General features: G+C 34.4%; 1 protein-coding gene across 1 annotated transcript in view; it reads left to right on the forward strand.

Moving 5' to 3' along the window:
- The first annotated feature begins 11,910 nt into the window (after nucleotides 1-11,910).
- Hcn1 (hyperpolarization activated cyclic nucleotide gated potassium channel 1) overlaps nucleotides 11,911-27,367 on the forward strand; it is a 369,751-nt gene continuing 354,294 nt past the window's right edge. Inside the window, exon 1 of the mRNA XM_005319677.3 lies at nucleotides 11,911-12,657. Coding sequence (XP_005319734.3) covers nucleotides 12,251-12,657 — 407 coding nt within the window. The 5' untranslated portion in view covers nucleotides 11,911-12,250. The remainder of the gene's footprint in view (nucleotides 12,658-27,367) is intronic.

Genomic DNA, 27,367 nt, shown 5'->3' on the forward strand with positions numbered 1-27,367 from the left:
CACCTCTACAGAGTTTTAAAGGGTTTTCGCAAATTCATGGACCATGGGCTCAATTATTTCAACTAAACTCTATGGCCAAGACTCTAGTTGTTTAATGCTTCTTCTAGTTCTGTTTATCTGTGAATTGTGTTTTTGACTCTTTGGACTGCCCTTAGAATTACGGGTCTTCCTTATTTCCAAAGCTTGTTCTTCCAGAGTAGTTTAATCAAGTAATGATCCTGGATAAATAATCTGATTTGTACCCTTAACTATCTCCCAGGCTACTGATAGATAACGTTCTTTTAATCCACGTATTGCACATTTAAAGATTCAAATTCTATTTCCAATAACTTCTAATGAGTGCTATAATATACTATCACTGAATTTCTGCTGGAAAGTTTTATTTTTAAAAACAACTGAGTAAATGAGTTTTTCCTTATCCAAATTCTATTTAGTGTCCATAAGATAATATATTAATATGTCTTTTTTTCCTAGAAAATTTTTTTAAAATGTTGAAACTAAAATTTAGGGTCTTTTTTTTGTATGAAATCACTTGATTATTTTTCAATTGTAGCATTGGTTCAATAATTTTATTAATATTTATGATATACAATGAAATGATGCTGGATCTATAATAAAATTCATCGAAAATTTAAAAGAAGATAGGTGGAAGTACCCTCAATTTTTTCATTTGGTCAAAAATCCCTTTAAATCTTTACTTAGTTGTATTAAAAGAAAAAAATTAAAATAATTCTGTAGTTATTGATAAACAATGTTATTTTTTAATGTAAGAGGAAGCAGCATGTGCAGTGTCCTGAGGTAGAAGTGTGCCTGTTGTGTTTGAAGAATAGGAAGTGAATCTGTTGGGCTGGAGCAGAGTGTGGGGTGGTAGAAGGTAGGCAATATGATCAGAGAGGTAACAGGGTTCAGAAGGCCACTGTCAAGGCTCTGAGTATTACTAGGATAATCAACCTAGGAGAGGATTGGGATTAGAGGAGTGACCTGGTCTGTCTTTCCTTGCAAATATGCACTCTGTTTATAGACTTTGCATTTGTAAAGCCGTAAGGAGTAGGAAGATTTAAAATGCAGAGAAAATAGGAAGTACGGACAGAATGAAAGTAGGGTAGATGTGAAACAGAGAAATCAAAGATAAATCCATGTCTTTAAAAAACTAAACTGGTACAGTAAATATTAGATTTATAATTGAGGTTTTTACAAGGATTATTTCTTAAAAAAGAAATGGTTTAAGAAATTTTCTGAAAACAGGGGCTTCTGATTAATATTCTTAAAGAACACACGTTGAAGCAAACCTGTATTTAATTAATATTCTCAGACATGCATATAAAGAAAAATGATTTTGATAAATTTAGAGAAGGGCATAGATCAATTTATTTGTGAGTCCTTTCATGTGGGAGACAAATGCTAACTCTTACAAATAAATTTATTAGACGTAATCTGGGAAATTTGACCCGTCAACGTACAGGCAAGAAGAAGATGAAACACACAGAAGATTTAGTAGAAGATATTTAATGAAAGAACTACTTGCAGAGATATGGGCAGAGTGAAAGGGACCAATAGGAATGGAGGTGAGAATCAATGAGAGCCCTGGTTGTTCAGTTGAAGGGTGTCAGTCCATGGGACACTGGGAAGGAAGCAAATGGCAGAGATGGAATATGCAGGGACAAAACAGGAGGGGGAATGCACAGCACAGAACTTCACATCATTTGAGGAGGATCTGAGCATCAAGACATAAGTTAGAAATATGCAAGTTGGAAAAATCAGGAATTTCATCCCTATATTGGTATCATAGAAGATTCAGAAGTAACTGCCTACTTTCTCATTTAGTCTGTGCTGAAGAGCTCAGATTCTGGGAGAAGAAACCTCCAAGAACTGGCTTGAATCAAGCACCCATTCTTGTGATGGGAAGTTGGTGACAACCACTGTGACGAGAGCCCAGTTCTAACCCTGTGGAGTTAGGAAAGAACGTACCTAAAAGAAAGTGATTATAGATAAAGCAGATCAACATCAGGCCCCCTTCTGCAATATTAAAATAGTTACATTGTTTTATTGTCATAATTACCAAAACAGAATTCTTTTTCCCTAAATTGACAATGATACAGTGATATTATTTAATTAATTTCTCAATTCCAATGAGATCAAAGCTTTATCCTTTGGTGGGATTCTCTATTTTCTTTTCTCCAATCTAAAACACTCTCCCTAAGTCCAGGTCATTTGTTTTAGAATTTTAAAACTTACTAAAGTGTTAAGAAAAGAGGGTGCCAGTGTACAATGATTGCCTCTATTGGCATGAATGGATAAACCAAACTTTGGACTGTAGATTTTGCCAATTGTTAGGGGGGAAAAAAGATTCACAAAAGCTAAATTCCTTTAACTTAATTATGCATTCTAATTGATTCAGAGACAAAATAATATAGTCTTATTTATAATAATATGCAATTTTATATCCAAACTCTCTCTGAAATTTCCTGCTAAAGAGGTGGAGACGGTTAGCTCTCAGACTCAAAATTGATCAGTAGTTTCTTGATTGGTGACAGTATTTATCTCCTGTCTCTGAGATATCTGTCTTGTGGTTTGGCCTTGGGAGTAAAAGATTAAAGGGGACAGAATTTTAAGAAGGGAATTCAAATGTATTAGTTCAGTATTGGCAAATTGTTAATCTGTTTTCATCTTGTTTATTAATTGATCTGGTAACCAGACTTTTAATCACTTCAATAGTAAGAAATGAGCATGCTTGAAAATATGTTTATATTTCTCACTGAAATAAGAAGTATGGCATTTCAATTAGGAGAGCAGACAACTCGGTAGCCAGACAGATCATGGTCAGGAGGTAGCTCTGTTGATAAAAGCAATATAAAATTTTTATGTTAATAAACTCTCCATCCTAGAGGGCAAACTGGAGATAATATTTGTCTTACAAACTTGTGGTGAGTTCTAAGTGAGAGATATTGGTGGAGCATATAGCACATGACCCAACCCGAGTAAGCCTGTATTATCCTTAGAAATTATAGAGGTAATATTACACTCCAGGATAAAAGATGCAAGTCCGTAATTACAGTATACTGTGAGAATCACTCCAGCAGTGATATGTTTAGTGATTTATATTTTGGTGCTCTGAGAGCAGAGAAGAGAGAACACTAGATCAAGCCTGAGGATTCCTGAAGGAGGTTCTTTCATTCACTCATTCCTTGAGAAAAACTTAGAGTTTCTAGTAGGTACCAGGTTTCATTTAGTAACTTCAACAGTGAACACGATCAGGAAGTTTGCTGCTTTTGTGGTCCTTTCTGATGAAGTAGGGAAAAGTGAAATAAATAACTATACAAGTTCATTTCAGAAAGAATAAGCAGTACTTAGAAAATTGATAAAGATATAATGGGGAGGAGCAAGTAAGGAAGTAAATTGAAGAGCTTGTCAAGTAAATGAAGAGATTTTTTTCTGCTTGGATCCACTCTTCACCTCTTTTCTTTCTTGTCTTTGCCCTGTTCTGGACATTTGAAGAGATATCTGATCTCTGGGACCCTAGTTGGGTTTGTGGAGAGGAAAGCCTGGTAAGAGGTTAGAGGAAGAGAAGAGAATGAGTAGATGGTTTCCTCTTTGATTTTACAATCGGTGACTACACATGTTAGATTTAAATAGAAGTCAATCATTAATTTTTTTATTCCTATACTCCATAACAGTTAATTTTATATATAATTAGAACAAATTAAAAATTTGAGATAAATAAATAATTCAGCAGATGAATGAATAAAGAAAATGTGGAGGCTGAGGATATAGGGCAATTGGTAGAGTGCTTGCCTCACATGCACAAGGGCCTGCATTCAATCCCTGGCACCACAAAAGAGAATAAGAATAAGAATAAGAATAAGAATAAGAATAAGAAGAATAAGAATAAGAATAAGAAGAAGAAGAAGAAGAAGAAGAAGAAGAAGAAGAAGAAGAAGAAGAAAAAGAAAGAAGAGAAAAAGAAAGAAAATATGGTATATATACATAATGGAGTATTACTGAGCCATTAAGAATGATGATTTTATGATATTTGCCAGTAAATGGAAGGATCTAGAGACTATCATACTAAGTGAAGTGAGCCAGTCCCCCTAAAAATAAAGGTTGATGTTTTCTCTGATATGTGGAAGCCAATCCACAATAAGGGTGGTGGTGGGAGTGGAAGTTCCTAAGATTAAACAAAGGGGAATGACGGGAGGGGAGAGAGGATAGGAAAAGGAAAGACAATGGAACGAGTTGGACATAATTTTTGCATGTATATATATGAATACATCACAGAGCATTCCATCATGGTGAACATCCACAAGAATTCAGTCCTAATTAGAATCAGATAGATTTCATGCTCGTATAGTTATATCAAATGAATTCTATTTCTATGAATAACTAAAAAGAAACAATTAAAAATAATGTAATATATGTAAAAATAATCCAATGAGATTTAGAATTTAGACTTGGTTAAAATACATACATAAACACTTCCTGCCACTTGAATGCTTTTTTAAAAAAAATATGAACTGTATTTCTATCTCTTTTGTTTCAAACACATGGCATAACACTTATGTTAAGATACTAGAAGTATTCCAAGGGTATCCATTATCAGACACATTTAACATAATTTCTCCATGTACATTAGGCAAAGCATTAAGAAGATAAAATTACAGTATATGAAGAGTGGGAAGAAAGGTAAAATACTTTTTATTTAGCGGTGATAAGATTGCACTTCAGTTAAATGAAATAATGCAGAGTATGGAGGGTCTTTTTTTTTTTTTTTTTGTCTTTTCTTCTCTGTCCTTGAATTGCAGATCCCAGAGATTGGGCAGTTAATGGTGGGTATTCATTGAGTTTTTACTGAACTGATTGATATATTACTTCAGTAAAGATAGATATTTATAAGATTAAAATTAAAAATAACTGAATTTCTGTTTCATGAAAAATAAACCAAAAATTTAGAAATTGAATTAGAAGTGAATCTATTCATTTATAATAGCCAAAATACAAATAATTTGAAGAAAAATCATCATATTACTAAAAAATATTAAAGAATTATGTGGAAAAGACCATGGAATTCTATTGAGAAAAAAATAAAATAAAGTCTATTAAATTAGCACTCCTAGCAGGGACTAGCTCAAAAGGGTAAACAGAACATTCATCTGCCTCATCTTTGAAATTTAAATTCCTTAAAATAATAGAAATGAGGGGCTGAGGCTGTAGCTCAGTGGCAGAACGCTTGCCTAGCATGTGTGAGGCACTGGGTTTCATCCTTAGCACCATATAAAAATAAATGAATAAAATGAAGGCATGCTGTCCATCTACAACTACAAAAAATTTTTTTTAAAATGATAGAAATGATAAGTTTTACAGAAATAGCATAATGCAAAAATTGACACAGATTTCTCTCTACCCATCAGAAATTTCAAGACCTTTCAGGAATATAGAAAATAAATGTTATCAACGTTTTGGAAGAAAGGTTTGGAAGATAACATTTTTATAAATAAAACCCAAACAAGGAAAAGTCCTTCAGGGAGTAAGCACTGCAAAGACACATATTTTTTAGGGTACTTCACACTCAATAAGGAAAGTGCAGAAGGGTTCCCGGGGGCAATTTTCCAAGTATTCGAAAATTGGGTTCAGAAGAGTTGGACCATATGTGACCCTCAGAAATCAAAGAAATAGAGCAGAAATTATTTGACTTTATCAAAAATTAAAAACCATTTTTCAAAAAAGACAAGTGAAATAAATGAGTGTATTGCATTTTTTTTAAGATAAAAAGAAAACCAAATAATTTTTGAAATGAGATAAAAGACAAAACTACAGAGAAGGCTTTCTTTATTTTTAATTTTCTTATTGTTTTTAGAGAAAATAAAGTCTACAAACGCACACACCCATTGAAGAACTTGGATGAATCGGAAAGCATTCTGATATGGCATAAATTAGTAATACAATTCAATAAGAAGAACATCAAATAAACCAATAATTAGAAAAAAAAATCTAAAGACAGTCATGGATACTTTTAAATACACATAAATTCTACCTAAATGATACATAATGTATATGGATATAACCGTTGTAGAACTCAGAAAATAAAATGAGGCTTTCAGATCTCAGTCTATGGAAAGGTTGGTAAAACCAAAGCTGGTTGAGAACAGAAAATAATTTATAAAATTGCCACCACTATTATATATTTTATGATTTAATATAAAATATGCAAACGTGATTAGAGTGTAAAACTAGGTGATAGATGAATAACTATAAGGAACCCAATGAACATATAAAATCTGTTCATCCTTATTAATAATTGCAGAATTCCAGGTAAAACCACAATAGATCTTTTTTTCTAGATCTTTTTAAATTGAAAAAATTGAATATCTTATATTGCTGCAAGTACATAAAACAGATAACCTCCTGTAATCTAAATGGAAATATGTGTTGGTACAGTTTTTGGAGGGCCAATTGATTGTATTAAAAGGAAATATACACATAACTTTAGTAAATCTCCTTACTTCCAATAGTTTTTGTCCAGATATATTTCACATGTACACAGAGTTGCAGTAAGGATATTAATTGCAGCATTGTTTGTAATAGTACAAAGAGAAAAAGAATTCAAATGTTCATTAGTAAAGAAGATGTTAAATAAATTATGATTCATTCATTCTGCAAGACCAATTCACCCCTTACAAAAACAACAGTATAAATTTCATCATGGTAATAACTTCAAGATGAATTTTTAAACATTAAATTCAAGTGCTGGCACAATATGTATGTTAAGACATTAGCTATATAAAATTTTTAAAAAATTATAAATGCATATAAGCGATTGTACAATGAAAAGTCTGGAAAGAATGGACCATTGCCAGTAGAATGAGAAGGAGTTGTTAGAATGTCAGGTTAACCCTTATCATTTTGTACTATGCAAATTTTGGACAAAAATTAAGTATTATTGAATGTTTAAATAATTAAATATTAACTAATAAGGAAAGTATATATTTTTTTACATGGAGAGGTTCAGTAACATTGTGATAGTTCTTTCTAAATCTCTCTATATTATGTAATATTATTGTAATTATAAATATAAGTGGCAAAGATCTATAGAAATAATTCTACATGTATTTGTAAAAAATACACATTAAATCTATGTGTTTTAAAATATAAACATATGCACTGTTTCTTGCCATTGGTTATTATTTCTATTTACAAATTTTAAATTGCAATCTTATTGTTTCAAATTAAAATACTTTGATTTCATGTGGTGTTAGACATTATTATATATTTATTAAAATTTGTCTATTGAATCATGGATTCATGGCTATTTTTTCTACTGGAATATTGTCTTTACTTATATAAAACTTTTTTAACTTTATATAAAACCTTTAAGTAGAAAATCTTTATGTACTTTATATGTACAAATGTATATGATGTATGAGTAAAACATATAAAATGTGTATAGCTTTTTATTCATATAAATCTTTGTATTAAAAACTCTTTATAGATGAAAGATATAGATTCTTTTTATGATGTTATATTTCCTAACTTTTATAATTATGCTTATACTATTTTGAACATAAGTTTTGTACTTGCATATATTCAAATCAATGTTTTCTCTTATGGTTTTTTTTGTTTGTTTTTTTTTTTTTTTTTTGTTTAAATGACTTTAAAGTTTTCCCCAGTGTTTTTTTTTTATAAACAGTTACATACATGTTTACCTATCATGTCTTTAGTATTAGCATCATAATATTTGTCACCTTAATTTTACTTTAAGAAATAATATGAAGCTATATTCTACCTTTCTTACTTCTCAAATGGTTATTTAACAATTCTATTGCATTTGTTATATCTCATACTCTGACTCACTGAGTAGAAATTACAACTTTCAGCTGCAAATCATACTAGAATATGTTTCTGATTTTCATTCTATTACATTCTTATCTGTCTTTTACTGTGCTCATTATGGCTCTATCTGCTCTAATACTTTGAAAATCTCTTCTTAATTTTCTTTTTTAATGAAAACTTTTAAATACACATATTTTGTATATATTTAGGTGTGTATCCACACACACATATTTTTTTTGTATGGGGGATTGAACCCAGGAGTGCTTCACCACTGACCCATGTCCTTAGTCCATTTTATTTTATTTTATTTTATTTTATTTTGAGACAGGGTCTCACTAAGTTGCTGAGACTGGCCTTACCTTGTGATCCTCCTGCCTTAGACCTCTGAGTCATTGGGATTACAGGTGTGTGACACCTGTAATTTTTATTTTTAGTTTTAATTTATAGCTTTCTGACTATTTTATAAAATAATAAATTAACTCAAGTGAACCTTATAAACATTTTGTCATGTTTGTCCTCCAAGAAAAAAAAAATACTATAAATCGCCTACTTTTGCTTCAAATTAAAAGATCCGATTTGGAAAGAACCACTTTCCTTATGGATATTGAGTCTTATAGTAATGGACAGGAACATATCCTAGTTTATTCAAATATGTTTTTAGGTCTTTAATTAAAATTGGCGTTTTGAACTATGGATCTCACACATTTCTTGTTGAGTTTAAAACCGTCATTTTCAGTTTTAGTTGTGGGTATCAAGAAATGAATCCTTGTTCTTTATATTGTCTTAATGGCTACTGTTGATGCTTAGGAAAAACATTATTTTTTTTCATGTGTGCTTTTTACTGAGTTTCTAAATTCTATTATTCTTATTGATGGTTATCCCGTTGATTCTTTTGGGCTTTCAGGGAGACAATATTATCAATTGAAAATAACATGCATTACAGAAATGCTGCATTTGAGTGTCTTGTTCTGATATTAATAGCGCTAGTGTTTCACAGTAAGCCTGATGTTGGTATTTGCTAGACAGATAGATAATCAAATTTACCTGTGTATATGACTCAGAGAGGCTGTGCAGCTGCCGTTTCTGAAGTATCTTTTCACTGTTTCTTACCATTGCCTTCTTCAACAGAGACGGTCTTGACCTTACTTCTATGCATGTGAAATATGTGCTTTAACATATTCTCCTGTCCTGCTAAGACTATAACATTTCATCCCTTAAAACCTTTAAGTTCCACTGAGAATTTTCCAATAAGCTGTCAAACTTCAAGTCACTCATCTATCTTTTTTGTCTCATTTCACATGTGCTTGCGTCTGCTGCATGAAAATTTTATTTTAGACTCATATTAATCTTCTGCTGCTGTCTGCAATTTGATCTTAAGCTGAGTATTAAAGGAGTCAGGGAACATTTTAAAAGATGTACAGTTCTTGAATATACTGAACAGCAGTCATTACAAATACTGATGAGACATTCTTATGAAATAAAATCATAATTGATATTCTCTCATGAGTTCTCAGAAATTGGCTTCCTCTGAAGTACAAGGTACTTTGACATCATGACATCTAATGACAGATGATGGTAGTCCTGTTTCTGAGATGGTTTTGAAAAACTCTCTTGCTCAGTTCAGTGGATTTTATCCTAAGGTAATTTGTGAAGGAAGGGACTGAAACATACAAAGCAATTTTCTCCAAGTTGTTCATGATTCTCCCTGCTTCTTTTTCTCTCATTGTTTCCATTCTTTTATTGCTTTTATTCTACACCATCTTTTTTTCAAGTTCTCTCTTCTTCCCAAGCAACTTTGTTATGTAAACCCATATATTAAACAGCTTTAAGTCAACACTCTGAAAGTGAAGGCACTTGATATTATATATTGCTGACAACTTCAAGTTAATACACTGATAAAATACACTCATTCCCAAATTGGAAAAACAATCTATTTTTTTTGAGAATTAGGACAAATAAAATGAAATTCTTGGAGGAACCAATGATTTATGATCCTTTTTAGACATTTCTTGGTTTTATTTTGATATTTTGTTGTTTGCTAATTCTGTCATATTGGTATAGACACTGAAACTCAGAAAAACTTTTACTAAAATAACTGCCTGGTCATGATTACGAAGAAATTGAAATAGAACAAAGAGAGGAATTGGCTAAAAGAAAAGAGAAGCTTACTTAAACTCAGTCAGCATAACATTTAAGATGGTATATTTTTACATTATTATAAAATTTAAAATTTATGTTAAAATATACATTTTCACACTCATGACTGAAAATAGAGAGATTGGAGAACATGCAGAAAGGGAGACAGTAAAGAAATGTCTTCATCCTAATGGAGAAAAGCTGCTGGAGCACTTGGGCCTTTCTTAAGCAGAACTCTGTTGTAATCAAGGTTTGTTTTAATCCATCCTATGACTTTCTGCAACCCTCCACACCTGGTATCCTCATCTCACCTCTTGGATTTCCAAGTGCTTACTTTGAAAGATCGGAGCTCTCCCCTTTTTTCTTACCATTAGAATTTGGCCACTTATACTTATTTTTGGGGTTCTGGATTTTGATTAGTTGAAAACAGATGGTGTCTGAGTCAGGGCATAGCGTACTGGGAAAAGAAATTTAGCATAGACTATAGTATTAGAATATGGTAAAGGAAATTTTCAAAATTCTAACTGAGTTGGCTTAAAGACTTCTTGTTTCTGTTTCTTCTACCTTTTCCACATCTGTTAATCCCTCACCAAAGCATTCAATTGTCTTCCCCCCCCCTTTGTCTCTCTCATTGTTAACTGGCTTCATCACTGCACAATTTTTCAGGAAAATACCTTGATTGACCCTACTCTTTTTTTTTTTTTTTTTTTTAATGCTAGGCCATTGCCATTGTTGCCAGGCTGATCAACCTCTCCTTCCTGAAGTGTCTACCCACTTTCCAAAAAATATGGCTGTAGATGACAAGAACCCAGAGAATCAGGGACTGTTGGCAAGGCAAGATTTCCTTTGATGAGGCTGTGGGCAGGGAGGCAAGGCTTGTATCTGGAACAGATGTTTTGGGACATTCATGAGTCTTGAAGCTCTTCAGACTTCCAGGCTGCCCTGCTGAGTGACTGGTGAGTTTGGCAGCACATTTTGCTTCTTTTAGCTAATCCAGTGGGTTTGGAAGACACAGAGGGATTCTGAGAATGCTTTCCTCAGCATGAGTTGCATGCTGTAAATTTCACTTGAGAATGCTCCCTCTTCTGAAGTGATGATTATATTCTGACCAAATCCCGAAACATCTCTACTTCCTACATGATCTAAGTGAACCCTGACCGGCACACATGCCTCTAAATGTGTTCTATTGATTATATAACTTATCTTAAGAGATAGGTCAGTTCAGTCACAGTCTCTGTCACACATTTCCTCTCGCTATTGGTGACCAATAGACTTACTCACATGTGAGTTGATATAAGTAAACCTTGATAAGAAAGAAATTCCGTCCCCTGCTTAAAGATCTGCACGAAAATAGACAAGGATAAGGGGAAGGAGGTCAGTTGTCCCTTCCAAGGCGCAGAGCTTTAATCTGAAAAGCCCCAAGCCGCTGATTGCCCAGGGTTGCAAAGACCTAGTCACTTTGGTCGTCTGCCTCTTTCTGTGTGCGCGCAGGCGCGACTCTGTCTCTTACACGCACACACACACACACACACACACACACACACAGTCACTTGCCTTTTTATTCATGAAATTTGTTTGCTATTGTCAAACCTGAATTTCTTATGTGCTCCTAGCATAAAGCGTAATTTTCGGGGGTGTTGAATCAGTCTCTCCCTTTTCCCCCATCTGTATCATCATTCAAACAGGCGTTCAGACAGTGTATCCATGAGTTTTAGGGTATTTGTTTCTTTTGGACGAACTCACTAGCTTAAGCTGTGTGTGTGTGTGTGTGTGTGTGTGTGTGTGTGTGTCCGTCCGTCCCTTAGCCTATCTTCTTTAGTACACACATATGCCAAGTCTCCCTCGCAACAAGTCCAAATAAATGTCTCCAAGGGCTGTTGAGTTCAATGTCACGCTGGGCAGAAGTGGAGCCAGAGTGGAGGAGAGTGAGTGGCGTGCGGGCGGGGAGAGACCCTTTCCGGCCAGCAGAGGGCAGCCGAGGGGAGGCGCTGGCGCGTGAGGGCTGAGCTGAGCCTCGCCTCGCCCCGCTCCAGCAGCCTCAGCATCAGCACCAGGCGCGGCGGAGCCCGGAGCGCAGCCACTGAGGGCAGCGGCGGCGGCGGGAGCCAGGCGCGCAGCGAGCAGCGGCGCGGGCGGGAAGCAGCAGCCGCCGCCGCCGCCGCCGCCGCCGCGACGGGCAGCCGAGTTTACGGGCAGCCGGCTTGGGCCCCTGCCCCTCGGCTTCGTGCCTCCGGCGCCGGGCGGCCGGCGAGTCTGGAGTCCGCGCTGTCTCCTGCCGCGTCCTCCGGGCATGGAAGGAGGCTGCAAGCCCAACTCCTCGTCTAACAGCCGGGACGATGGCAACAGCGTCTTCCCCTCCAAGGCGCCCGCGACGGGCGCGGGGCCGGCCGCGGCCGACAAGCGCCTGGCCACCCCGCCTGGGGGTGGAGGGGCCGGCTCGAAGGAGCACGGCAACTCCGTGTGCTTCAAGGTGGACGGCGGCGGCGGCGGCGGCGAGGAGCCGGCGGGGAGCTTCGAGGACGCCGAGGGACCTCGTCGGCAGTATGGCTTCATGCAGAGGCAGTTCACCTCCATGCTGCAGCCTGGGGTCAACAAATTCTCCCTCCGAATGTTTGGCAGCCAGAAGGCGGTGGAGAAGGAGCAGGAAAGGGTTAAAACTGCAGGCTTCTGGATTATCCACCCTTACAGTGATTTCAGGTGAGGGCTCCCAGTCGCCGCCCCACCCTCCTTTCCAAGCGCGCTCTCTCACACCCTTCTCTGTTCTTAGGAAGGGGGTACCCCAGGGACTCGAAAGTCTGGGGGTGTGTTGGGCAGGAGGTGAGTAGCCCTGGCAGCTGCTACTTGGGCAGACAAGGCTCTACTTTTCTCCAACTAGTTTCCACCCAGTAGGGGTTTGAATGGTGAGATCCTGTTGCCAGCAAGCCTCGGGAAACAGTTCTCTGTTTTGTGAACTTTGGGGACAGATCTGGGAATGGTGAAGGCCATGGTGATCCCCAGAAGGAAGGATGCTAAGTTGTACCAAGGAAACTTTTACTTCAGTGATGGGAGGAAGAGGGCAGACACCCTTCCTAGTGCCTCTCCCTCAAGATATCTGTCCTTCCCAAAAGGAGAAATGCTGCTCTAGGGTTCAGGAGAGGGTAGGATAGCTGGAGACGGTAACTCACAGGTCCTTGGGGACCTCTCGTCCCTGAGGAGTGTTAATCTGTTGTTCTTATGCTTATTCGCACCGGGTATCCTCATCTCATTTCTTCCGAATAGTGGCTGGCAGGCGGAGGAAGGGTAATTGGCGCTTGGATAGGCGCTGACTTGACGTCTCAGTGGAGTGGGAACTGCCAGGCTGGGCAGGAGCTGACAGGAAGCCTCAGAGTTCCTGAAACAGAGACAGGGGGCGTTTCCAGAGCCCCCTTCCTGAAATAGAGCTACACCCTTTCTTGACCTTGACTAGGAGTCTATTTCAGAAATCTCTTTCTTGTTTCCCAGCTCGGGAGGAAGGGCAACAGAGCTGTTAGCAGGAGAACTCTGCTTCGGAGTATGAAAATTAAGACGTTTCCTGATCTCATTCATTGCCCAAATATTCATTCGGTTACAAGCATGTTTAGAGATTGTCAAATGAAGGTCGTGAAGAAGATCCTATTAGCGTACACATATCGTGCTGTCACGTTATATTAGCTCCTGAACAGGTCAGGGCTTTCCTTTTGAAAATCAAAAAGTAGTAACTCTGGATGGTATTTATTTATTTATTTAACTGAACTCTTTTGAAAAAGAGAAATGAATCAACTAAAGGAGTTTGAAAGCATACCGAGCAGTTTTAATAGACTCCTACTAAACAGCAAACAAATATAGCATAAAAATGCAGCATTATTTTGAATTGTGTTTAGAAACTAAGGAAATTGCAATCAACAGTATGCTTTAATGGGAGCTGTCCATAGTTCTGAATGACATTAGCTGTTTGGAAAACCCATAGTCCCGCCAAACAAAGCCTCAAAACGACTGTCTTTGCGTTCCCTGAGATATTTATCTGTCCCAGAAATCAGTAGCCTCAGTCATTTATATGTAGAGCAAATGTATTTTACAAAAGGTTCGATTTTAAGGTACTTATTTTCAAAATACACTGCAAAGTCTAAAGGAAAATTTATAAAAGCTAATGACATCTGTGGTTCATAGATCACAAAGAGTTTGGTTGAGAGAATATTCATTCTGAAAGGACCTACTAAATAATCAAACGTGTTTCCTCCATTAGGAAGATACTTAAAGAAGCAAACCTATAAATGACCTTGATTTAAGACAAATTAGATTGTCATGCTATTTAGAATTTCAAAGCTTGGAATCAAGAGTAGAATACTGTCTCTTCTTTAATTCCCCATGGAAAGATCTTGCAACTCATATTTTTTTTTAAATGGAAACATGCTTCAGTGTTAAAAACAAAAATGAAAGTGGTTTATTTTCAGAAATATGTGACATTCAACAGTAACATGCAAATAAAATGCTAAGCTTTGTTTATTTAATTTTACACTCCTTTGAATGATTATATGCAATGCTTTTATTTCTTCAGCAATGTCAAAAGCACAACACTTTTAAAGTGATAGCATATATCAAACAATAAAACTTTTTTTCCTACTTACTAGATACAAACATAAGGCCATCTTTCAGGAATTAGAATAATGTGCCAAAATCCTTTGAATGAATGAAGTAAAGAGATTCTCTCACATTTTCCCAAGAAGGTCTTGAGAGAAAAAAATATCTCTAAAAATAAACATTGTTGCTGCACACAGGAAGAATTTGACATCTTGTGATGATTTAATTTTGTCATGTATTTCAAAGAAATAGAAAATCACTAAAAAGTGAGCTAATACACTAAATAAACTCCAATGTAGAGTAGTATAGAATATTTGATTTTCCCTTGTGTAAATGGAAAAAAGAAAATGGCAGACATAAATATTCATTATTATTTAGGTTTTTAAAAGTATAAGATATCTGAAAAATAAAATATAAAATTCATAATTACAACATACACTGGTTCTCTAAAACAGCAGAAGTAATTGTATGCTTATTTGCATTCAGAAGACATTTATATATTGTTATTATTTTATTGTTTTGTATGTTTTCAATACCAGCATAAACTTTGACATGTCAGCATAATGTAGTGAACAAAGCAAAAATCTGAAAGATAAAATTGGAGCAGTAATTTTTTTTTGTAGGAAAAGCAATGTGTGAATAATATTCAGCAGATACTCCAAATTTGTGGTCATGATTTGTTCACCTCAGTCTTTCCCTAAAGAAAATGCTTGAAGGAAGAATTGCCGTAATTCCTAAAATGCTAAACTTAATTATTTAGCAACTGAGTGACACACAAGAATAGATTTCCATGGAGGAGTAGATTTTGAAAATAAAGATTTCTAGACTATTTTTTCCTTGACACTATCATCAGTCTCTGTATGACCAGGGAAGTTTGCTGAATATGCTTATTGCTCACCCCAACAAACAGAGTGTAGCATGACCCTGCACGCTAGGCCATGTCATGACTTGAATACTGTTCCTAATGTTCCAGTTTCCCTTCTCAGGAAGACTTCTAAGGCTGGTTCCTTTCCACTTACCTCTAGAGGCAGGGCTGTGCTCCTGCTGAGACTCCCAGAGAGCTAGTTAATGCCTCTTTCACCCACCAGAGCCCAAGAGTGCTATTGCTGTGTCTGGCAGGTAGTTTTCTTCAACCTCCGGTGTAAGTAGGGCAGAGACACTGTATTTCCCTTATTTCTCTGGAGAGGATGATGTTAGAAACCCTCAGGGAGTAAAGAAGAGCCCCAAAATATTGATACTGTAACAAATAACTGAGGGGAAGCTAGAGAATTTAGTAAAAAAAAAATCTTGTTTTTGTTTTTACTATAAAATGTAAGCAACCAGTCAAGGGAAGATATAAATAGGTGCTTCAAAATTTTTTTCTTTTTGCAGAGATCTTATGTATTGAGGGCATGCTCTCAGTCTTATGTGAACCACACATACATAGTTGATTTCAAGATTAAATATAGATCTTTAAAATTTCTATTAGAGATTATATATTTATTACAATTTTACATTTTATTCATTTAATGGAAATGACACTGGTCAATTACTGTGCTTTCACAGCCAACTGATAGTTATGAGATAATTATTCAAATGAAAGAATATTTAGAATCCTTTTGTGGATGACTTGTGCTTGTGCGTATGTGCACTGTGCTCATGCGCAGTGCTGGGAATCGAACACGCGCATGGGAGGACCTCATGCATGGGAGACAAGTAATTTTTATTATGCCAGCAATTTACCTTGGAAAAATTTATTATAAGAGGGCTTGCTGTTTTAGGGATTTTGATGTTATATTTTTGGATTATGTTTACACAGAGGGCTCTTTTAGAAATAATACTTCTACTCTATATAGATGCCAGCTGACATTTTGCCCCTCATAATGGAAGAGATTTTGTGTTTTGACTTCTTATTTCCTCTGCTGCTTTTCATCACTATTGTGAGTAACTGTGAAAAGCTTACTGTGCCGGTAAGTATTCAGAGACTCTGGAGGCGAGAGATGGGGGTCACTTCCTGAAGATATTGTACTTCTGGCCTTCCATCTCTGCCCTGGAGTGCATCCATCTGTACTAATGTTAGTGGTCACTGACGTGTTCACTAGGGAAAGTAGGTTTCACCCGTATTCTACCCATACAGAGAGACCAATTGCTTCTGGGAGCTTCTCACAAGAAAACAATTCAACCTACTGGGGTTTAAAGTCTAATTAGCCTACTGTTATATTATCTTTAGACTGAAACTGTCTGCATTATCCCAGCAATGCATCTTGTGTTTTCCAAATCAACAGAGTCAAATAAACCATAAGGCTTTACTTACTTGTTTCCACATTCCATAAATATTTTTATAGCTTAAGTTTTTCTTAGTGGCTTTAGCATCTATGAAACCCAATTAAAGTGAAATAATTTACAGATTGGAAGGAATGAATTTATTGTTACCTTTTCTTACTATACATAAATCTTAAAATTTTAGCAGATATTTCACTATTAAATTATATTTTATAAACATTACATTGATATGATATTATTAAAATATTACAAGGTATTTTTGGGTTTATTTTTCTGAGAAAATTTCCTCTTAAACCAACTTTTGAAGACTTGTTATAAATTGAGAATCAATGGAGAAATACAGTTTACCAAAAATATTTACTTATTTTGACACATACTTATGAACTTCTCTGTTAACTAATAATGCAATTGCATTGAAAGATACATTACTTATTATTTTTATCATGGAATTCATGAGTTCAATTATATCTACTTGACCAAAAACCATAAACAAAAACAACATTACCATCAAAAATATAACTTAAATAGTATTGAAATTGTGCATTATTCTAGTAAATGAACCTATGTCCCAAGTGAGCATGAGACCAAAAATGGACTTGATATAATTTTCAGGTAAGCAGCTTGCTATTCTGAGTGTAATTTTTTGTTATGCAGATAGTTTACTTCATTGTTTAGAGATAGAAGTTGGGCTTAGGAATAAGAATTTCAAATATAGTCACTAGTAATTATAGTAAAAATTATGGCAGATCATTACCACTGGGTAATACTGAAAAATTTCAAGGTCTGTGACAAATTTTGATTTTATCATTTTATGTAAAGAGATAGCAAACTATAAATTAGGCCAACACCATGTAGATCAAGAACAGAGGTAATGGTAATGAAGAAAATATGCATGCACTAGGAAAAAACTATTTTTGCTTAGACTAAATAATTTTCTTCTAAGCATAGTTTTCTTATAAAGGATATTGATATACAACTTATCGTTAGCTTTATGCATAACACACACATACACGTACATACACCATCAAAAAACAAAACAAAAACAAAAAACTGAGGACCTCTTTTCCATTTTGGGATTTTCTGTTTTTTCAAAATAAGCCTTCCTGGTTCTAATAATTCTGTGTGTGTGTGTGTGTGTGTGTGTGTGTGTGTGTGTGTGGTTCATGTGTGATAGAACTACTCAACTTGTAAAAATAAACATGGAATTTGACTATTTTTGAGCTAAGAATTTATCTGAAGTTAGTCATGGTGGATCGTGACTGCAATTCCAGTGCCTCTGAAGGCTGATGCAGGAGGATTGCAAGTTCCAGGCCAGCCTCAGCAATTTAGGAGGATCCTTAGCAACTTAATGAGACCTTGTCTCAAAATTAAAAAGGACTGGAGATGTAGCTCAGCAGTAAAGCTCTCCTGGATTCAATGCCCAGTAATTCTCCCCACCTGGGGTAGGGGGAGGAATTTATCTGATACAATTCATTCAATTTGGGCTGACAAAATTGATTTCATCAGCCTTTCAAGTTTATCAGTTTCCTCACAGTATTTTTCTATTTAACATAATAACTAATTACTCAGTTAAAGCCAAGAAGCAAATTTAGGCATGCTCTATATTTACAACTTGACAATCTTATTTACATAGACCTGATTTTATTTTCAAGAACTTGGCTATAACTCAAAAAAATTAATAAGACTAATTATACACACACACACACACACACACACACACACACAGGGTGGGGAGGGAGAATTAGCAACTATTTACTAATTTTTGACTTTTCAATTTCTTCTGTTTACTAATTTTGGATGTTCTGATTTATTTCCAATACTTTGGTATTATAAGTAGGGCTACAACAAACTTTGTTGTGCATTGCTTTTTATCATATTCTGGAAAAAGTTCAGGAAATGAATTACTAACTATGGACTTTTAGGGATCCTGTACATATTAACTTTACTTATTAATACTATTTCTATTTAAGACACTTCTTGAAACAACAAGAGTGATGTAGGTTGTCTGAGGTTGAAATTTCTGTTAAGATATGCCCAGTCTAATTTAGGACAGAAAATCTAAATTTTCCTTCATTTCTATCATCAGAAAGTGATAAAAGTGATCTCAAAACAAGATTTAATATTAATTATTCTGCTTAAAATCCTTAAGTTGCTTGCCATTACTAGGAAACTCCCACTGAGCCAAAAAATCCTGAATAATCACAACCTATTTATGCAACTTCATCTCATGCCACTCCCTCTCTCCTTCCCCCTCATCCCACAAACACTGTGCTCCACCCCTCAGGTAAAATTTCAGCTCCTAGAACAAGCTGAGTTCTCTCCTGATTTTGATGAGCCATTTAACCCCATTGTTTTGAATTCTCTTTTCAGTTGTCATTACTCCATCCAACTAGTTTCGAATCACCATTTAGATTTTAGTTTATCGTATGATCACATTCATTTTATTTTCCATCTAGATCATCATTTGTAGTCTAGTGATGATTATATTTTCTATCTAGGCTTCTTGTTTCCTCAGAATTTATGATTACTTTTATGTGTATTCTTCCACTAGAATTTAAGCCTGATTTCCTCATTAATCTTATTCAGTTTTACATTCCAAGCGCTTTAAAAGTAAACGTATAGACTTTTCCTACCAAGCTTTCTTATTTTTAAACAGTTTTTCAGATATAATCCATGTATTATACAATTATCTCATTTAAAGAGTAAAAGTCATTGTACACTCACAGAATTGTATAACCATCACCACAAAACAATCCTCCAAGAGGATTCTTCATACTTATTAGCCTTCACTTTTGTTTCTTCTTCCATGCTCCCCCTTAAGGCACTAATCTACTTTCTGTCTCTACAGTTTTTTTTTTAAGAGAGAGAAAGAGAGAATTTTTAAATATTTAGTTTTCAGTGGACACAACATCTTTATTTTTTATTTTATGTGGTGCTGAGGCTTGAATCCAGTGCCCCGCGCATGCCAGGCGAGCATGTTACAACTTGAGCTACATCCCCAGCCCCTGTCTTTACAGTTTTCAAAAATTTTATTCCGGACATTTCATATCAGTGAACCACCTACATAATCCTTGCTGGCTTCTTTCATTTAGCATGTCTTTTCAATACTAATCTATATTATAAAATTTTTCAGTATCTTATTTCTTTTGTTTTTTTTTCTAAATACTATCTCATTGTATGAAGTTGTCATTTTTGGTTTATCCATCCATCAGCTGATATACATCTAAAATATGTCTACTTTTTAGAAATTATGAATACTTCTGAAAGGAATATTCATATACAAGTTTTGATGCAGGGATATATTTTAATTTCTCTTAGAAATGAAATTGGTGAGTCAATATAACAAGACTTCTAATGAATATTTATTGAATAACTAGACACTTAGTCTCCTACCTTGACATGTACATATTTAACCTTGGAGTTAATAAATCCAGATGGAGGAAGGGAAAGCTCTATTCTCTCCTCACTGTCACCTGCCACTGCATGCCCCAATTATTATATTTTCCTGCCTGATACACAAATGAATACATAAAACTGCAGAGAGGTTAAGTAGCATGAATATGACGACACAGATAAACAGTAAGAACTGGGCCAGGAATTCAGTTCCTTGTGAATCTTAATTCTATCTCTTCAACTCTTACCTAATAAGAAATAAGGCTGCCAGTATAAATAATTCTCCAAACCTTTAGGGAAACATGATGGATTAAATCTAATCATTTATACTTCCTCCTTTTTGAAACCATTCCAAAATAATATGAAAAAACACTCAGACATGTAGATCAGTAGAAGAAAGAGAAGACAGCAAAGATATCTTAACCACATTTTGAGAAATAACTGATGGAGAAATTTTCCTATTTCCACAATTCTTCATCCACTGAACCCCAAAGGAGCCTGAAACTTAAAAGTGCCAGCTAAGAAATAATTTCAGGAAAGCCGGGCTGAAAACAAAATTAAATAAGGGTTTCCTTAGTGAATGCAGAACTCTCAGTGCTGCCATTTAGAATGCTTGGAGCCAGGTCAGTTCTCCCCAAGCAGAAAACTAGAGTAAAATACTGCTAATGGGAGACATTTCAAAGTCATCCGGTTAAAAAAAAAAAAAAAAAACCTTGCTTATCAGCTAATCATTCTGTAAAAGCCCCACATAATATTCATAGAGACTGTAACTGTACTTTTTGTCATTATATTGTTTAATATGAAGTGAAAGCAAAATATTGCCAACTTCTTGAGAAAAAGCTCCACCATGAAAGGAAAAAGAAAAAGAAAGTCCAGAGGACACAGAGAGGTATTGAAATGACAATACAAAAGAGAAATGACAACATTATAAAAAAATGCCCTAATATTATATTCTGAAAAAGTTACTATTTCTGTACCCTCACTGAGAATAGTATGCTGTGAAAATAATGGTAAGTGATTAAAAAGAGTTCTCCCATGAAATGAGTTGATAAAGTCTAGGAAGTTTTTCATAACTAGGGCAAAAAAAAAAACTCAGATAAAAAATAAAAGAAAATATGGAAAAATAAAGAATTATTTCATAAGGTTAAAATCTATCAAAAGGAGTTCTAGAATGAGAAAAAACTAAAATTGGACATGTGGAATTGAGATAGACATTTTTAAAAGAAAGTTTTCAGCTAGTAGCAACTGAAATGTATATTCTGAGAGATTCCAAGCACTAGGCACCATCAAAGACTCCAGGAAGAATCAGCACACAGAAACTTCAGAACACCAATGAGTCAGAAGAAATAATATTAAAACTTTCCTAAGATAAGGTTATATATCAAGAAGTGGTAACAATCCAGTAAGTTAAATGATAATAAAGTCTACCAAATCTGATCCAGTTATGTCTAAAATGCCATAAAATTAAGACTAATTAGGCATTCAGAATTTAAAAATGCAAGTATTAAATACTTATATACCCTTTCTTTAAAAATTACCCAATCATGTGCTCCAACAAAACAAGGAATTATATGAAAACAATGTGAAGGCATGGAAGACAGGAAATGGGATGTCACAGAGAAGAACTTTAAAATGAGTCCCAGGAGTATACTTGAGTAGCTACCAAGAAGGAGACAAGGGTAGACAGGGACAGGGAAGAAAGCACTGGAGGGAGGTCATCTGGGAAGAAAGAATAGATACAAATATTTGAAAAATGACATTAATAGATTAATAGATATTCCAGTATAATAATATTACATAATAATATTATTATAATATTGCAGCATAATTATATTAGATACTCTTTTGATATCCCTTTTGTTACTCTCTGATGATAGGAATGAAGGACAGCTTAAATATTCTGTCTTAAATCATCCTGGGCATATGTTTTTTTTTTTCTTTTTAACATCTTTATTTCTATTTATTTATAAGTGGTACTAAAGATAGAACCCAGTGCCTCACGTGTGAGGCAAGCACTCTGCCACTGAGCCACAACCCCAGCCCAGCCTGGAAATACCTTAATAGGAATGTCAACCTCAGTCCTTCTGTATCAATCTTGTTAAGAAGTGTCTTAATTGGCATCAGTATTAATTAGTAAAGTTAATATTTATAGAATCCTTAAAAGTCCATAGCAATAATTTCATTTTCTGAGCTTTTTCCACAATATGATAAAAAGTAACACACAAAGATATTTGTTGCAGCACTATTTATAATATCAAAGTATTGGAAACAAATTGGAAGGTACAAAATTAGTAGTTGCTTACTCTGCATGTGTGTATTGTATATATGTGTGTGTGTGTGTGTGTGTGTGTGTGTGTAATTAGGCTTATTAATTTTTTGGAGTTACAGCCAAGGTCTTGAAAAAAAATCATGTCTATATAAATAAGATCGCCAAGTTTTAAATATAGAGCATGCCAATATGCTTCTTTGCTTTAACTGAGTAGTCAGTTATTAGGTTAAATAGAATAATACTGTGAAGAAATTATCTGTTTAACTAGAAAGGCCGATGAAATAATTTTATCAGCCCAAATTGGGTGAAATTTATTAGTCAGATAAATTCCGTTTTTCTTTCTTTTTAGGGGGTTGGGGTGGGGAAGGTTATTAGGGATTGAATCCAGGGAAGCTTTACCACTGAGCTACATCCCACATTTTAAAATTTTTTATTTTGGGGGAATGTCTCACAAAACTGGTAAGGGTCTTGTCAAGTTGCTGAGGCTGGCCTGGAACTTGGAATCCTCCTGCCTCATACTCCCAAGTTTCTGGAATTAGATAGTAATTAATTAATAATATTGTTAAACTTTTAATGTACTCTTTCTGTAAAGTTCTCCAGATAACATTCTATTTTTCTATAAAATGTTGCAGTTAACATTTGAAAATAGATTTTAGGAAAAATTCTGATGGCATTGAGATTAGTGTATTACTTACTGTTAATGTTCATTTTCATCAAAAAATAGCAATTATTAAACCATTTGGGATGTTATTTCAAATCATTTAAAGTTACATATGAGCCAAATAAGATGAGTCGTAACCTGCTAAATTCTTTTATTTTATTTTTATTGTCAAATTTAATAGTCTTTGAAAAATGGTTATTTAGAAATATAATTTAAAAATTTGAGAAATATTGCAAATTTGACAGAATGTGTTTAAAAATCTTTCTTACATCATTTCTAGAACATATGCCATTTATTATCCTTGTAGACTAGTTTAGCCTTGTTATTTTTTTAGAATACAGAATATACCTTATTAAAAATTGCACTGCTCATTGTCTTCACAAAGACTAAGAAAATAAAAGTTATATCCTTAGTGCATACAGGGAGAACAAGGGTTCCTTATTTTTATTTTTAATTGAAGAGTCATTCATTGCTTAAATACTTATTTTTATAACAGTATTATAAAAATAATACTTATTTTAATAAAAGTTACTGAGAAGTAAATTTGGTAATTTTGTTGAATAACCATGTAAGTGAAATTAGGATGAAGATTGAAGACAGATGTGTTATCTGAATGCAGGCTTACTTTAAATATATAAAGTAGAAATACTTATTAGAAGCACTTAGTTTTGGATGTATATATCACATATAAGTATTTGGAGTTCTGTTTACTATGATTATAAACTATACTAATCATTCATGGTTATTCATTTCTGTTATTATTTCTTAGTCTCCCAAACACATGGAAAACTTCAAGACTCAAATTAAAATTGTGAACCCTCTATCTTGCAAAAGTGAATATATTTGCAATATTTAGTCTGTGATTTTAAGATATTTAAGCACATTTATTTTGGGGCCTCTAGTTAAGACTTCCCAAACTATTTAATATTGTAAAACAGAAATAAAGACACCAAAAACAGTTCATGGAAGATAAAGGAAGCAAAGTTTTACTTGGACAACCAGTTTTAGAATTAGAGTTGTAGCTTGAGAGACTTGGAAAGAGAGGGATGGGGTGGGGAATGAATATCCCCTATTAACCAAGTGGTTGGTTTAGTTTGGAGGCTAGACACCTGGTCACCAAGGATTGCATAGAAAAAGTTTTATTCTGGATGAGTCAATAAGTGCACGTATATGCATATAAGTAATCTATATAAATACAAATGATATTTATAAATTCTTAAAAATACGTAGGCTAATAATTTATCTTAAAGAGAAATATATGATACCTTTCCAAGCACATGGAAGCAAGGATGATCTCTATAGTATTTTTCATAACTGTAAAAAGTTATAAACAGTATAACTTCGGCAAAATTTCAACCCTGTTCTGAATTTTTGATTGTTAGTTCTTCTCCATTTCTGCCTTATTTTTCTGCATAGACCTTGTAGTAATTTATCACAGCAATTTTTTTTTGTTTATTTACTTTATTCATTTATTATTGCTCATCATCTGGAATTTAAGCCTCTATAGGGTAAGAATTTTTTTTATTGTTTTTATTATCTCAGTCCAAGGCCAACTGGTATGCATGGCACAAAGCAGGTACTTAAAAAAATTCAACAAATGAAGAGACTTTTGGTAACATTATGCAAATCAAGATTTTTTATGTATAGTTTCCAAAACAAGATGATCTTTTTGCCTGTGTCCCTCCTTTACAGAAACTGAACATTTTAATTTGTGTTGGACAACTTAATCTGCTTTTTGTCCTTTTACTGAAACATGCATTTGTGAATAAGATCTGAAAATATTTAAGATAATATACATGTCTTCTTTAATACTTCTTTTGACTATGATTTTTTATGTAGATTTTTAAAAATTTGGATTTATATATTGAGGATATCTTGGTGTCTCAGTTCATTTGTAACAAGATAAAATAGACTAGGTGACCTATAGGAAACCGTAATTTATTTTTCACAATTCTAGAAGCTGGAAAGGACAAGATCAAGGTGCTGACAAATTAATTGTCTGATGGCAGCTCACTCCCTTATAGATGACTATTTTTCATTATTATGTCCTAAGATAAAGGGGCTAGAGATTTCTTGGGATCTCTTTTGTAAGGATACTAAAAAAAAAAAAAAAAAAAGTTTCACCTTCATGAGCTAACTACCTTCCAAAGGCCTAATACCACCATTCTGGGAATCAGAATTTTAGCATATTAACTTTGGGGAGACTTAACACTCAATTCATTACATTCTATATGAGTCTTCTTTGACAGACCTATAAAAGCTATTCAAATGTCATTGTCTTTGGAAAACATTCTAGCTTACTAAAGATGCAGTAGATCATGTATCCCTCTGAGCAATAACTTTTAGAAAGTATGATATTACTTCATGGTATCATTTTTTTCTTTGTCAAATTGTTTGATATACCAATGCACATTTAAAGTACAATTGTATGGGGAAAGAATACTGACAATATGACCTCCATGTCCAATTAATAAAATACCAAGTTAACCTTTTGAAAGAAAAATTTTGAATTTTAACTCTATTGCTACCAGTTTTTTTTAAACTTATTTTCACCAAACTTAAAGAAAGAAAAAGATTCCAACCAAGAATTTTCTGCTATATACTACTAAATTTGACCTTGTGTAAAGTTAATAGTAAGGATATCATATAGATCTTGATGCAGGAACACTGATGTCAGTATAATTAAAAAAAAAGGGAATTCAAGTCTGAAAAGATAGTGGTGGTACTGGCAGCATAATTTTTGCACATGAAGAATAGAGCAAATAGCAAATCCAAACACCCAAACAACCAACCAAACAAAACATCAAGAAATTTTACAATAAAACTGTTCTCATGAACCTAAAGAGTAGATAATTTGAAACAAACTTTCAACAACTGCATGACCTGTGATTTTTAACTTTTATGTAGGTGGAATGAAGCAATGGTAAGCAAGAGCATCTGACAGACCTTAAGACAGATGGGTCTCCCGCATGATGACAGATTTTGCTGGGACAGTGGATGAAATTGGGCTAGAATTTACAAAAGAGGTTAGGAATAATCTGAAGAGGAGGAATAGCTGACCTCAGGTCTAGAGCAGGAAATGTATATTAAGAGACTGTAGCAAATTGCCATATTAGATAGTAAGGACATTATCAAAGACTAGTAGGGTAATAGCAAAAAGAGTAGGAGCCTTCTTGGAGAAGCCGAGGATGCCCTTCAAAAAAGGGTAAGATTAATGCATTTAAGCCACTGAATGTTAGAAATTGGTTTCATAAGGATGTAAAAATGATTATCTACAGCAGCTTATAAGAACACTATTTGCTATCTTGAAACCTGGGTAAGTAAAAGAAAAGAATGAAACATTTTTCTGGTCCTTTCGATATGAGCTGAACCAATATGTAACCCAGCAGAAGAAACAAAGGTCATCCTTATAAAATAATTTCAGCTAAGACTTGTAAATAATAATTGTGTTGTTATACAGTTAGAAAATCATAGCTTTATCATCCTATGTAATCAAAGTATAGATGTTGAGCATCAATGGACACTAATAAAAAACTAAAGCCAAAAGCAGACATTGCAGCTTCTTGATGAAAGAGCAAACAACCACCTATAATTTTGCCAAGGGGATAGAATCTGACTCTGATCAAGCCTCTGGATCCAGGTGCCAATATGCAAGAAACAAAGGAATGAGGAACATGATGAACTACTGTCCTTGGGGTATGTAATCAGCAAAATCCATCCTGGGAGAACTGATGTATCTGCCACCTAGAGTTCACAGATTAAATGATAAGGAAAAGAAAGGGATGAAGGGGAATCTGTAGGTTAGAAGTACTTAAAATTTAAAAATTAAGAACCCCCCCCCTCCAATCTATAGATGCACAATCATGATGATTGTCAGAAAACTTCAAGAAAGCAACAGGTGAAAGGGGGTTATACTTGAGGCTGGGCACATAAATAGGTTACATGAGTTGGTGGCAGAACTCTATTTTCTGAGTTTGATTTCAAGGATGTTTGACTTATAATATATTATCCATTGTATGGTTTTCTGTATTTGTTTTATTGCCTAATAAAAAGGAAGGGGGAAAAAGAAGAGTTATTAATTTTGAAATTAGAAATATCAGGCTATAATGAAAGAACTGTACTGTGTATCTCTGTTTTACTTACAGATCTGACTTCAATTTGTTACAAAACCATAATAATACTAATAACACTAAGGTAACAGGACTTACTGCAACTTTATGTTGAAAAATGACCCAGATATACTATCA

Source organism: Ictidomys tridecemlineatus, chromosome 1, assembly GCF_052094955.1.
Source record: "Ictidomys tridecemlineatus isolate mIctTri1 chromosome 1, mIctTri1.hap1, whole genome shotgun sequence".
Classification (NCBI taxonomy): Eukaryota; Metazoa; Chordata; class Mammalia; order Rodentia; family Sciuridae; genus Ictidomys; species Ictidomys tridecemlineatus.